At 31.9% G+C, this 13,459-nt stretch overlaps 1 protein-coding gene across 2 annotated transcripts in view; it reads right to left on the bottom strand.

The window, feature by feature from the left end:
* Nucleotides 1–5,253: 5,253 nt before the first annotated feature.
* The window catches only part of LOC139482291 (C2 domain-containing protein 5-like), an 88,418-nt gene continuing 80,212 nt past the window's right edge, over nt 5,254–13,459 (bottom strand). For both annotated transcript variants that reach the window (XM_071266089.1, XM_071266090.1), the window contains exons 26-31: nt 13,056–13,158; nt 10,438–10,539; nt 10,112–10,155; nt 8,213–8,338; nt 7,778–7,924; nt 5,254–5,576 (exon numbers count right to left, since the gene is read on the bottom strand). In XM_071266089.1, coding sequence (XP_071122190.1) covers nt 5,439–5,576; nt 7,778–7,924; nt 8,213–8,338; nt 10,112–10,155; nt 10,438–10,539; nt 13,056–13,158 — 660 coding nt within the window. In that variant the 3' untranslated portion in view covers nt 5,254–5,438. The remainder of the gene's footprint in view (nt 5,577–7,777; nt 7,925–8,212; nt 8,339–10,111; nt 10,156–10,437; nt 10,540–13,055; nt 13,159–13,459) is intronic.

Raw genomic sequence — 13,459 nt, 5'->3', positions numbered from 1 at the left:
TATTAAAACATACTAATTTTATGAATAGACTCTTGAATTTTAAGAGTCAATAGGATGAACGGATCATATAAACCGGAGGGAAAATATGATACAAGCCATATATATGCACCAAAATTCAAACTAGATCTGTGTATTGTGGTAATAAGCATTGTGTATAAGTTTAATAAAATTTGGTTGAGGCAAACTTAAGTTAGAGAACAGAAAGGGGCATAATTCTAGAACGGTAAAGTGACACCACCAAAATTCCAACTTGATCTGTGTTTTTGTGGTTAAAAGCATTGTGTATAAGTTTCATAACATTTGGTTGAGGTAACTAAAATTAGAGAAAGGAAACCAATTTTAGGACGTACCTACAGCTGGACAAGGTTTAAACTTAATGCCCCTTCCAATATGGCAGGGACATAACAACACTGACAGATATGACAGGGTATTTGTACATCCTTAACAACAAAACACACAAGGTACAGATCTGAGAGTACTCACAATTACTGACAGCTAGCTCAAAGCCAAATAATAAATTTATCTATTTAATAAGGGAATGCATGAACTGAGACACAATAGTGTATTGAAATTAACTTTTATTGTATTCATATCATACAGTAGTTCTAATTATAAACTTATATAAAAATAATGAATATTCAGATAACATAACAACTGAGTATTACATGTAACAAAACATGTGTAAAAATTAAAATAATGCCGTCTGATATCTAAATTGTATGTTTCTGTGGAATATAAATAAAAGATATGCCCTGCTCAAACAATCCATGTTTGAAAATCTGCAAAGTCTTGGTCAAATTTATTTTAAAACTTATATCAAAACGAACATGTGTATTGAATTTCTAGTTCATGTGAGCACAACTTCATGGTAAAATAACTTGAACTATAACTATTACCTGAAAAAAATTGTAAGGGTTCTGCAGAACCCAGTGTCTCAACTACTTTATGAATCTAACAAATGTTTTAATAACTACAACTGCAGACTGTAAGTTATGTTAACTGGAAGAAAAAGCCAATTTATAAGTAACATACAAAAAAACATAAAATATATTTTTACAAAATTTCCTTTTAGACACTACCGTAGATACTCGCTTTTGATCACAAAACAAGTTTCTGTTGTGTTTGGTAGAAATCCATGATAGTTTCAGAAAATTATTAAAATTTAAAAAAACTTTAACCACAGAGTGAATATTTGTGGACGCCACAGACGACAGAATGTAGTATCTCTGTCTCGCTTTTTCGACAAAAGTCAAAGGCTTGGCAGCAACAAAGAACAGATTGATGAACAGAAAAGAAATATAGATTCCACCACTCAACAAGTGTATTCAATAAACTTATTTACACATTTGGTATAAAGATGTATTTTGCCTCCGAATGACCTTATATCACCTCCGAATAACCTTTTGATGTCAAGCAACAATCACTTTTTAGTTATGACGTCAAATGTTTTGAATTATGATGTCAAAGTTTACAGGAACCTGTGTGATTATATGTAATGGCCGACAAATTTGCATACAAATGTAAATACGTCTATATTTCTCCACTCTCAACAGCAAAATTTTAATATTTAAAGCGTGAGGCTTGCTGAGTTAATCAAAATCTAACTGTTGTGAGTGGAGAAATATTGTAATACAAGAGTTAGAGTGGTAGAATCTGTTTCTCTAATGATTTTTAGAAAGTTGTGTTCTATATAAGTGATGTCATCAGGCATGGTCATCTTTTTTTAAATATCAATTGTCACGTGAGGAAATTCAGGAAAAAAAATGATGTCATACCGGTAGTTAAATTTTGACCAATCATTTGCCAGTGAGGAGAACAATTTTTTTCACAATTTGTTGGGAAATGTGAAAATAGAGAAAATTAGCTCTACAATTAAAGGCAGGGTAGATGCAATACAAACTCAAACGATAACATATGTATTCTATTGTAATTTAAGAAATGTATTTTCTAGCTATCAGCTTATAAAAGCTTATCTTACAGTAGATTTCCAGAAAAAATGTTGCACTTAAAAAAAATTGAAACAAATTGTTGTTTTTAGTGATGTGCATTAATGAAGATCAAGTCTATTATGCTTGGTTTATTGTCTGAATCATAACTTTGCCTTTATGTATGAAATTGTTTGTAACTTCTGCATATTTTATACATAAAGGCATGCAACAATTGCTACACATATAGATAAATCTATTTACAAAGGATAATTACACATAACACAACACATGTCAATCGGCAGTAAAACAGAACACAACCATGACAAGTTACTTTGCCATGAAAAGAAAAATAATGTATATGTAAATAGTAGATAAAAATCTAGGGGAAGGCTTTTCTGAATAATGTCAAAACATTAATATTGACTAGATAACAAATAAACAGCTGCGCCATGAGCGCATGATACGCCCGACGTCTTGTGTGGAAGTTTTATGCAATAATCATAAATAGTTTCTGAGGAAGTTTTAAGCAATAACCATTTATAGTTTTTGAGACACGGCGGGACATGTGAAACCCCCCCACCCTGTTTTTTTTTTTTACAAATATCACTAAAATAAAATTTTGAATCAAACCAAAAAGTATACAGATCTTTAAATTAGTATAACAAAGAAGTGTGTACAGTTTCAAGCAATAATCATAAATTGTTTTTGAAATACGGCGCGACATGTAAAAAAAAAACCTCCCCTTTTTTACAAAAAACTCAATTACTCAAAAGTAAAATTTTGAGTCATCACCAAAAAGTATACAGATCTTTAGATTAATATAACGAAGAAGTGTGTAAAGTTTTAAGCAATAATCATAAATCGTTTTTGAGATACGGCATGACATGTAAAAAACCCCTCCCCTTTTTTACAAAATACTCAATAACTCAAAAATGAAATTTTGAATCATCACCAAAAAGTATACAGATCTTTAGATTAATATAACAAAAAAATGTGTAAAGTTTTAAGCAATAATCATAAATCGTTTTTGAGATACGGCGTGACATGTAAAAAAAAACCTCCCCCTTTTTTACAAAATACTCAAAAACTCAAAAATGAAATTTTGAATCATCACCAAAAAGTATACAGATATTAAGATTAATATAACTAAGAAGTGTGTAAAGTTTTAAGCAATAATCAAGAAACGTTTTTGAGATACAGTGCGACATGTGAAAAAAACACCCCCCTGTTTTAGTTACAAAGTGCTGTAACTCAAAAAGTTTAAATCTTATTATCACCAAAAAGTATACAGATCATTTGACCATCATAAGAAACAACTATATTAGGTTTCATAAAATTTGGATAAGTCGTTCTCAAGTTACGGTGCCACATGTTTACGCCGGACAGCCGGACAGACAGACAGACGGACGGACACCGGACATTTGTATACCATAATACGTCCCGTCAAAATTTTGACAGGCGTATAAAAATGATATTCATTACAATGGTAATTCACAAATTTTTAATACATTGTGACTTGGAAGGAGAGTTGTCTCATTGGCACTCGCACCACATCTTATTTATATAAATTAATTTGCCTCATATTTTAGTAGAGTTTTGAATTAGTATAACTAATATACATTTGGTTTTCATGAAACTGGAAAAAAACATTTGTTTCAATAGTCTCATAGGGTTCATTACATTAGTAATTGACTAGAAACAACACAAAATTGCAATGCAACTTTAAATATATTTCATGTAATTTTGACAACAGAATTATTATCATATATTATATTATAACTATGACCTATACATGTCTTTTGGTTATTTGTATCGTTGGGTTTCTGACATTGATATATACCCAATATTTTAACTTTCAAGACAAAAACCAGGAAAAAAGCCAATTAACATGTTATAGTTGACCCATTAGTGACCCCCTGTTTTCTGCTCTTTGGTTGGGTTATTGTCTCTTTGACATACCCCCCATTCCCATTCTCAATATTGCAAAGATAAACTTGTGATAATGAATAAAACAAGTCTATTTATGGACACTTTTGGTTTTCGACTTAAGAATAATGGCAATAACAGACCAGCCAACTTTTAAAAATCTCCATGGGGGATTTAGCACGTGACCAGATTTTTAAGGGTAACAATTTTAGCGACTTTTCTGTGTGCATTTTTTTTTCTTCTAAAAAAGTCTTAAGTTCTCTTCTTTTTTCTTTTGGTAAAATAATGATGAGCTTGTAGGCCTTTATTTCTTTTATTTGCATGATTCTTGTACTATCAAATTATAAAATTGACAAAATAACAGAAGAATAGAGAAAAATGGCATTAAAAATAAAGGATTCAAAGTAGAGACCCACCCCCCTTTTTCCCCTCTAAGATAAGACCTTTTTATCTATGAACCTTGACTCAAAAGACCTAAAACTACATGCCCTAAAGTTAGAAGGATGAAGACAGATTTTGATTTACTCTTACTTATGGTACTTATGATAATTTGAGTTATCTTTCTTTGTATTCAGAGGTGCTCTTACCGGCGGAGGCTTATTCAGTAACACAGTAGAAGAGAATACAAAATGGCGTGGATTTTAAATCAACAAACATTCGTTGTCTGGTTTCAAAAATTAAACGGATTTCAAGATAAACGATGTTTTCTTGAGAGTTCATTACAGTTCTCTACTTTCAATTAATTATGATTTTGTTGTGGAACTACGGCAAATGTTGCAAATTGTGCTGGTATGATATGAAATTGATTAAAATTGAAAGGCTGTTTGACCAAATTTGTGTATACAAATTAATTTTGAGGACTGTTACGACCCATTAGGTAATCTGATTACATACATTGAACCAGTAATTATGACACCTGTTGTGACTGTTAATTAGCGTAGGGTCGTTAACTTGTCATAATATGTCCCCAGGTAAAATTATAGATTTTTTAAATTGATCAGAAAAACTTTAAAATCGGTAAACAACAATTTTTTCAGGTAAAGTTGGTGAAAATCAGGATTTTGACTAATTTTACAATCCCAATATCGGGATTCGGGTTGAGGGATAAAAATCGGGATGATACCGTGAAAATCGGGATAGTTGGCAGGTCTGCAATAAATTTACACCTCTTAATTCTGGTAACATCAAAATATATAGGAAGTCTCTGATTAACAGCTAGTCACACATGTTTTCTAAGTCATAATTTACAAAATAATGATCAAAGTAAACTCCAATCCCTTATATATAGGTGGACTTTTGGTCTCAATCACAATCATATCTTATTAAGGTAATTACAAAACATACGTCTGCACATTGAAATATACAAAATTTACATTCATTTAACAGCATATAAAATATGTTTGGTGTTTATTTTCATTTTTGAGCTGTTCTGATTACAAATATCACATGTGACGATCACATATGTCACATGACAATCACATAAGTCACATGACAGTCACATAAGTCATATGACAATCACACAAATCACATGATAATAACATAATAATAAGTCACAAGACAATCACATATTAAGTTACATGACAATCAGCTGTTTATCCTTTCTGTATTAATGATAATTGGTGAGTCACTGTTTTTTCTTGACGGTTCAGATGACACTTGGTAAATTTCACTGTCATAACTAAAACTGACTGTATCTCCCCTTATGTTGATTAAACACTGAGCCTACAATACAATAAAAAGTAAATAGTTTTTAACAATTTTCTAAGCTTTTGCTGTATTTCACAGAGTTTCAGCCTCTTGAGCTCTACCACTTTTTATTTGATTTGACCAACTGTTTTACCAACCCGGTCTTATGAAGACATAAACATATTTAGGGTACAAAATTTAGGCTGCAATGAATTTTTCTATGAACAAGAAGAGGAGAGGAAAGTTGCTTGTTACATAATTCAAACATATTTCAATAGTTGTTCTTCCATCTTATTAAGTGCAATGGCTTTCAAAAGAGAAGATACATAAACTCTAAAACTGCATGTAGCAAAAAAATATTTTGTCAGCTTTGTGTTAGTTTTTCTATACCTACTGATAACAATAAAAACAGTTTGTGTAATATAATAATATTGTTCAAATGTCTGCAGCCAGGCTTTATATGTTATAATTGTAATAATAAATCTGTTATAAGCAATAGACTGAAAGAAAAAAATCAAAGAGCTGAATAGCTCTGAGGGGAAAGACGGCCCTTTTTTCTATTCATTTTTTTGGGGGGGGGCTATCTTTTGATAGTCTTCATAAAAAGAATGAAAAAAAGAACAGCTAGAACATGCAGAAAGGTTGACAATATTGAAATCAATTGTTGTTTAATGTAATTTCCTTTCCTTAGTTTAGGATCCAATTTGGACCAATGGAAGAGATCTGCATCTTCTAAATCTAAACATTCGATTAAAGTTGATAGTTAATTATCTAAAATTCAACTGAATTCTGTCATTTAACAACAACTACAATATTTTAGGAAATCTAATTGTGTACCACTGAACTGCAGGCTAGGGCCATTTTCCATTTTTTTTTTGACAGTACTCTAAGATTTTAAAGTTTTTTCTTTGGAAAGTTTGGACTGAAAAATCTATTCAGTTTTAGATTTCCATTGATAAAGTTCCCAGTTACAACTCTCATCACAGGGATACAGGTACTAATAAAAAACAATATGATTGATGTAAACTGTATGAAGCTTGTTTCCAAATCCTACATTTTGAAATATTTCTAAATTTCATGAATAAATAGGTAAACACAACAAAATGCAACATTTTCAATGTAATTCAATTTATTTTTACCATTACAATGATTATGTTGGTACACAAAGATTTAGTTTAAATGGAAGACTACTAATCATATATCAAATGAAATGTCACATTTTAAGTGTTCAGATACATTAACTTTTATTTAAGTGGATAATTACTAATCAATTGACGTGCTCCTGAATTGGAGGAAGATTCTCAAAACAGAATTTAACAGAAAAAAATGAAAACAAGAATGTGTCCTCAGTACACGAATGCCCCACTCGCACTATCATTTTCTATGTTCAGTGGACTGTGAAATTGGGGTAAAATCTCTAATTTGGCATTAAAATTAGAAAGATCATATCATAGGGAACATGTGTACCAAGTTTGAAGTCGATTGGACTTCAACTTCATCAAAAACTACCTCGACCAAAAACTTTAACCTGAAGCGGGACAGACGGACGAACGAACGAACGAACGGACGCACAGACCAGAAAACATAATGCCCCTCTACTATCGTAGGTGGGGCATAAAAATCGTTTCTCTCCCCTATCTCATGTATCCCCACGATCTGTGTTTACTTTGAAAGTTGTTGACCTACAAATTAAAGTATTGCATGTTGATGTTTGAATCATCTACAGCAAACATTACAATTTAAAACATTTAGCAAACATTTAACAAATACCAATTTTTAATTAGTACACGATCTCTGATAATGATTTAAATAACCAGTGAAGGATATCCCTGCTTCTGCATAGTGTGGCATTCCAACAATGACGTCACTATAAAATACAATGTAGGTTGGATATATTTAGAATTCTGAATATCTCGTCATACTGATTTTTCCGGATTGTAAAAGAAACGTAAATAGTTTAAAGGAGAGCTCAAAATGTGATAATTTCGCGAGAAACAGAGGGGAAATATGTAAAAAAGTGTTTAAAGTCAAACTATTCATTTGTGTGTCTCCCTCTCATCAATTTCAGTAAGATTTGTTGGGGGGTTTTCCACACTATAAAAACAAAATGAATGATGTGAGGGAATGTCACTCTGGTCAACCCCATAGGGGATTGACGGCTTGAAGCCGTCTTTCCCCAAAAATGCATTTTATTAGATCCTTTGACAAAAAAATATTGGACTACTTCAAATGTTTACCTGATTTTTATGTGGATTACACATCAGGACACATTCTGTCATCCTATATGCCACCATACCATTGCCACCCAATCCTGCCACTGTGGCTCTGACATTGGCTAGCACTTCAGCTATAAAGCTTTGCATGAATCCACCAAGGCCACCAATCTAAAATACAATACAAAGCAACTAATCAAAAAGTTTAAAATCAAACAATTATATTGAGAGAAGCTGTGCTTATTCTCATGCTTAGCATACCCTTGCTCTTATTCGAAGTATTGGTGAATAGAAAGAAGGTGTAAAAGTCAAACAAAATCTTAACATAGGTTCATTGTAAAAATACACATACAGAATATTCATTTTTATTAAAGCCGCCCTTAGATAAAAAAAAATCTATTATTCTCCCCCTGTTTATTTAGAAATGACATTTCTCTACAATACAAAGTTGCTACATACCTCTCTAAGGGAACCAGTTTCTCTGATAAAGAAGAAGTTATAGTGCCCTAAGTATCTTTCAATTCTACCTCTAGGAATATATGGCAGAGGTGTCAATTCAATACCCACTCGATGTTTTGGAAATACCTGTAAATCATCAGTAAATGGATGTGTCAAATTATCCCAACTATTTGAAATACTTGTCTATGTTTTTGCTGGAATTATTTCCAAAGTCAGTTTTAAAATTTGAAATGATCTGCAGCTGCATGCATCCTTCTTGGTTTTTTTTATACACCAATCTCATTCATTTATTTTGGCTTTTATTCATAAACACTGGGACTGATTCATATATCTTAATAGGTACCAATGAATCATACTTTTATGGTTTAACTATTTTGCACAGAAGATTCTTAGCAATGACCAATTACGGTAAGTGTAAATCTGCATAAATAATCAGACAGTGATGAAAACATAACTAACTAGATATCATTGAGATGGGAGCCATCTCTGTGGGCCCCGCTGTGAATAATGTGCATTAAAAAATTGTATCTTTACCATAGGACATGGGTTTGTCAACTGAAATCAAAGTTTTTGACCTTGACCTTTGACCTAGGAAGTTGTAAATAAATTATGACACACCCTTTGGTGTTGGTTTATAAACATGTCAAGTATAAACTTTGAAATGATAACGGTTCTCAAGATATAGAGCGGACACGATCTTTACCATAGGACATGGGGTTGTCAACTGAAACCAAAGTTTTTGACCTTGACCTTTGACCTAGGAAGTTGCACATAAATTATGACACACCCTTTGGTGTTGGTTTATAATTACACCCCAGTTTACACGTTTACACAAGGAAGCTGTTAAACCAAGAGTTCCAAATGGTAAAGTTGAAATCATCCCTTTGTAAATTTTACGGACGCCATCACGAGTTGGTTGACCGTTATGGAATAACCGTTTCACAAATGATATCGGATATGTTCCTTACGTCGTAACTACAATCCCCTTCCCTTTCATGAATGTGACCTACCGATTTAGACTATTTACCGGATTTGTAATCACATAAGCAACATGACGGGTGCCACATGTGGAGCAGAATCTGCTTACCCTTCCGGAGCACCTGAGATCACCCCTAGTTTTTGGTGGGGTTCGTGTTGTTTATTCTTTAGTTTTCTATGTTGTGTCATATGTACTATTGTTTTTCTGTTTGTCTTTTTCATTTTTAGCCATGGCGTTGTCAGTTTGTTTTAGATTTATGAGTTTGACTGTCCCTTTGGTATCTTTCGTCCCTCTTTTACACTAATCAAAGTTCTAAATGTATAATGATACAAATAAAACATTGGTTTCTTTTTCCTAATCTAGTATTACAAGATATAATTTGGTTAAAATGCACTAGAAATTATCAATTAAGGGGAGATAATTCTGTAATGTGCTATAGTTCTGACAAAAAGTTATCTGGAGAGTGTAATGTGCTATAGTTCTGACAAAAAGTTATCTGGAGATTTCTCAGATTACAAAACATGCAAAAACAAAAGACATTAATCAGATTCTTAAAAAGACAAGTACTTTAATAATATTCAAATCTATTAATATACAAACATTATTTATGAATGTGCCTGTCCCAAGTGAGGAGCCTGTAATTCAGTGGTTGTCATTTGTTTATGTGTTACATATTTGTTTAAGGCAGTTAGTTTTCTCTTTTGAATTGTTTTACATTGTCATATCAGGGCCTTTTATAGCTTACTATGCGGTATGGGCTTTGCTCATTGTTGAAGGCCGTACAGTGACCTATAGTTGTTAATGTCTGTGACATTTTTGTCTCTTAAGGACAGTTGTCTCATTGCCAATCATACCACATCTACTTTTTTTAAATTATATACATTAATACCATTTTAATTAATAAGAGTGAACTATCTTACCACAGGAAAAAGTCTTGTTTGTTCTGATTTTGTCTGTTTTGGTCCTAAAAGAAGCAAACAATATTTACAATTCTTTTTTTCTCAAACTGTTTTGTAAAATACTTAGAAAACTATTTTGATTAAATAACTTTTTGACAAAAAACACACTAATAATTTATAGATGTTTTAACATCTATCTAATATTAAAAGTGATATTAACTGGCTGTTTCTATACTGGCCCTGTTATAGATTCAAGGTTAGTTGTATTGGGCCTGGAAATCAATAGTCAAGGGCCAATTCACCTGATCAAGAATATATAATTTGTTGCTGACAATAGTAATATTTACCCTTTAAGAGCCCCTGTATACTACACGATGAACTGTCTGACAACTCTTCCATCTGGAACATCATGTCCTCTTGTTCACTTCCTTTACTGGTTTCACTCACAGCTGTAAGAAAATGGAGTCATATTAGTGAATTTAACCAATCACTGCAAAATACAACTAAATTGGAAAATAAAAAAGAAACTTTTATACATCTAAAGTTTGCAACAATTTTACTAAAATTTAGAAGTTTTATAGTATAACTAGGCTTTGAGCTTTTTTTGAGAACACACACATGTTAACTTTTATAGTCCAGTCAATCTAGCAAAATTTGACCCTAACCTGAAAGTAATTGCAGAACAGAAGATTTTTAAGTTCTAATCAGGCCATTATACCCCAAATTTACACAGAAAAAAGTCCCACAAAATCTTACTTGAGGAAGACTAAAAAAAATCACCATTTAAAATTTCTATGGAGATTAGCATTGAAAAGGGAGATAACTCTTGCAAACAAGGCAGAAATATCAATAAAAGTTGAAACAAAATTATAACTTTACCGCTTCTATTCATCAGAATGTATTGATTCTTGATTTTTTAGCAGTCTTTAGAGTATAAAAAACAACTCTAAAGGTGTTTTCATATCTTTTATCAAGCTATAATCTAGATTTCTTAATTCATTAGTTGATCATTTATTGAATTTTCCAACATGTCAAGGTAAAGAACCTCAAATTTAATAAAAATAATAAGGCATGTACAGAGATCTCCATGGATGAAAATTGAACGATAGAGGAACTTTCATCATCATAAACCGTATCTACGCCGTACCGTGTAGCCGATCGAAAGTATTTCATCCCTCCACATAAGGATAGGTGAACATGCTAATTCATTACTTATTTAAATTATATTTATTTGAATTTTCATTATAAATACTATATAAAAGTATATATAGTTTCAATAATTGCCGTTTGTAACCCTTCAAAGCCCTCATGCCACTCTCTTTCCCTTAGTCGAGAATGATCAATAGCTATCACGAAGGTCCCAATGTAGTTTTCTTGCTATTTTTAGTAATTGTAATGGGGGTTAAAATTCATGTGCAGCTTATTTTTCACGGACATTGTCAAATTCAGAATTCATGAACCCATTACCGGTATGGCTGGTTTGCAGCAACGACAAAACGAGTCGTACAGGTTATGTAAAAGGTTAAAATATTTGTAAAGCAAACGTTGTCAAATGAAAAGGTTTTTAATGACTTTATTTAGCAAATCGATGCTATATGCAACATGCATCTTTCGAGTCTGAACAGAAACCGGAAACGCGGATGTATCAATTTGATTGTAAACTACGAAATGAAGTCGGAATTACGATACAATATTTATTTACAGAAAATATTAAAAGTTTTTACTTTTTAACTTTTAAAGTAATTTTATATTATCGTTACAATACAGCTGTACTCGAGTTATTTGCGATGAAATAATAATTACTGTTTTACGTCTTATTTTGTACTTCTTAAAAAGGGGGATGCTGATTGCGTAAGTCAAAATAAAAGCACGTGTTCTACTTGTTAAACTTTGTAACTGGACTATTAATTTATTTATTTAATCTGAATTATCATAAGCATTTGCGGAAACTTAATTAAATAATTCGACAAATGAATCGTCTGTCTTCAGATAATATTCTCCTGTCTGCTTTGTTGATCTACCTGTACAAGCTCAGGTACAAGTGATTAGCGATCTTAATCCGGATATCCCTCAGGCGTTAGAACTGGATTATACTATAAAGAAAGCCTGAAGGTTATGCAATTCATGATTACATGCATTTGATTATAATTGATAAAAAAATGGCATCAGGCTATAAAAACGATCATAGTTTTGAACGATGGCGCAAGTCATTTGACGATGGCGCAAGACATTTGAACGATGGTGCAAGTCATTTGACGATGGCGCAAGACATTTGAACGATGGCGGGGCGCCATCGTTAAACAGGCCATGGAGATCCCTGCATGTATTCTTCTTCTTGTGGTTTTAAGTTTTTTTTTTAGATAAGTAAGATGCTGAAAATATATAATATACAGATATAAACAATACCAAATTTTCACATTATTTTTTCAAAATGGTCACAAAGCTTCAAATCTGCACTGCAATTTCTTTAACGAAAAATGCACAAAAAAAAAAAACTACCCATAACACTTCGGTTTTGTACATTTCATGAGCAGAAGATTATATAATTTAGTCAAATACCAACTTATAACCCCATCAAAGTATCATACTTTACATAAATTTCCAGAAAATCAACCAAAAACTGACCAAAAAAGACTAATTTTTAAGGACTTATCTCCCCTTCCAATGTTAATTTCCATAGGAAATTAAAAATGCTGATTTTGAATTTTCCTCAAGTTGGATTTTATGGGACTTTTTTCTGTGTATATTAAGGGCATAATGCTATAGATAAGAACTAAAACATTATCTGTTGCAATTAGTTTGAGGGTAAATCTTAGTTTGACTGGACTATTATTGTTCTGTGTCATAATAAGTATAGACTTCTTGTCAATTTATGTCTAATCACGAAAAATCAATCAAACATTGTATTGAAAGGTGTATCACTTGAAAACATTCAAGTTTTCAAACTTGTGTTGTATAAACAAACCTGTTTTTAGCAAACTACTTTTGCTGACTGTAGGTAAATCAAGTACAGAAGAAGTTCTGGTGGAAACATCAGATAAACCAATACACACTCCTGTTAAATTTATCTGAAATCATAAAGGAAAATACATAGTCCAAACATCAGATAAACCAATACACACTCCTGTTAAATTTATCTGAAATCATAAAGGAAAATACATAGTCCAAACATCAGATAAACCAATACACACTCCTGTTAAATTTATCTGAAATCATAAAGGAAAATACATAGTCCAAACATCAGATAAACCAATACACACTCCTGTTAAATTTATCTGAAATCATAAAGGAAAATACATAGTCCAAACATCAGATAAACCAATACACACTCCTGTTAAATTTATCTGAAATCATAAAGGAAAATACATA

This window comes from Mytilus edulis, chromosome 7 (genome assembly GCF_963676685.1).
Source record: "Mytilus edulis chromosome 7, xbMytEdul2.2, whole genome shotgun sequence".
NCBI lineage: Eukaryota > Metazoa > Mollusca > Bivalvia > Mytilida > Mytilidae > Mytilus > Mytilus edulis.
This window is presented reverse-complemented; position numbering and strand designations above follow the sequence as displayed.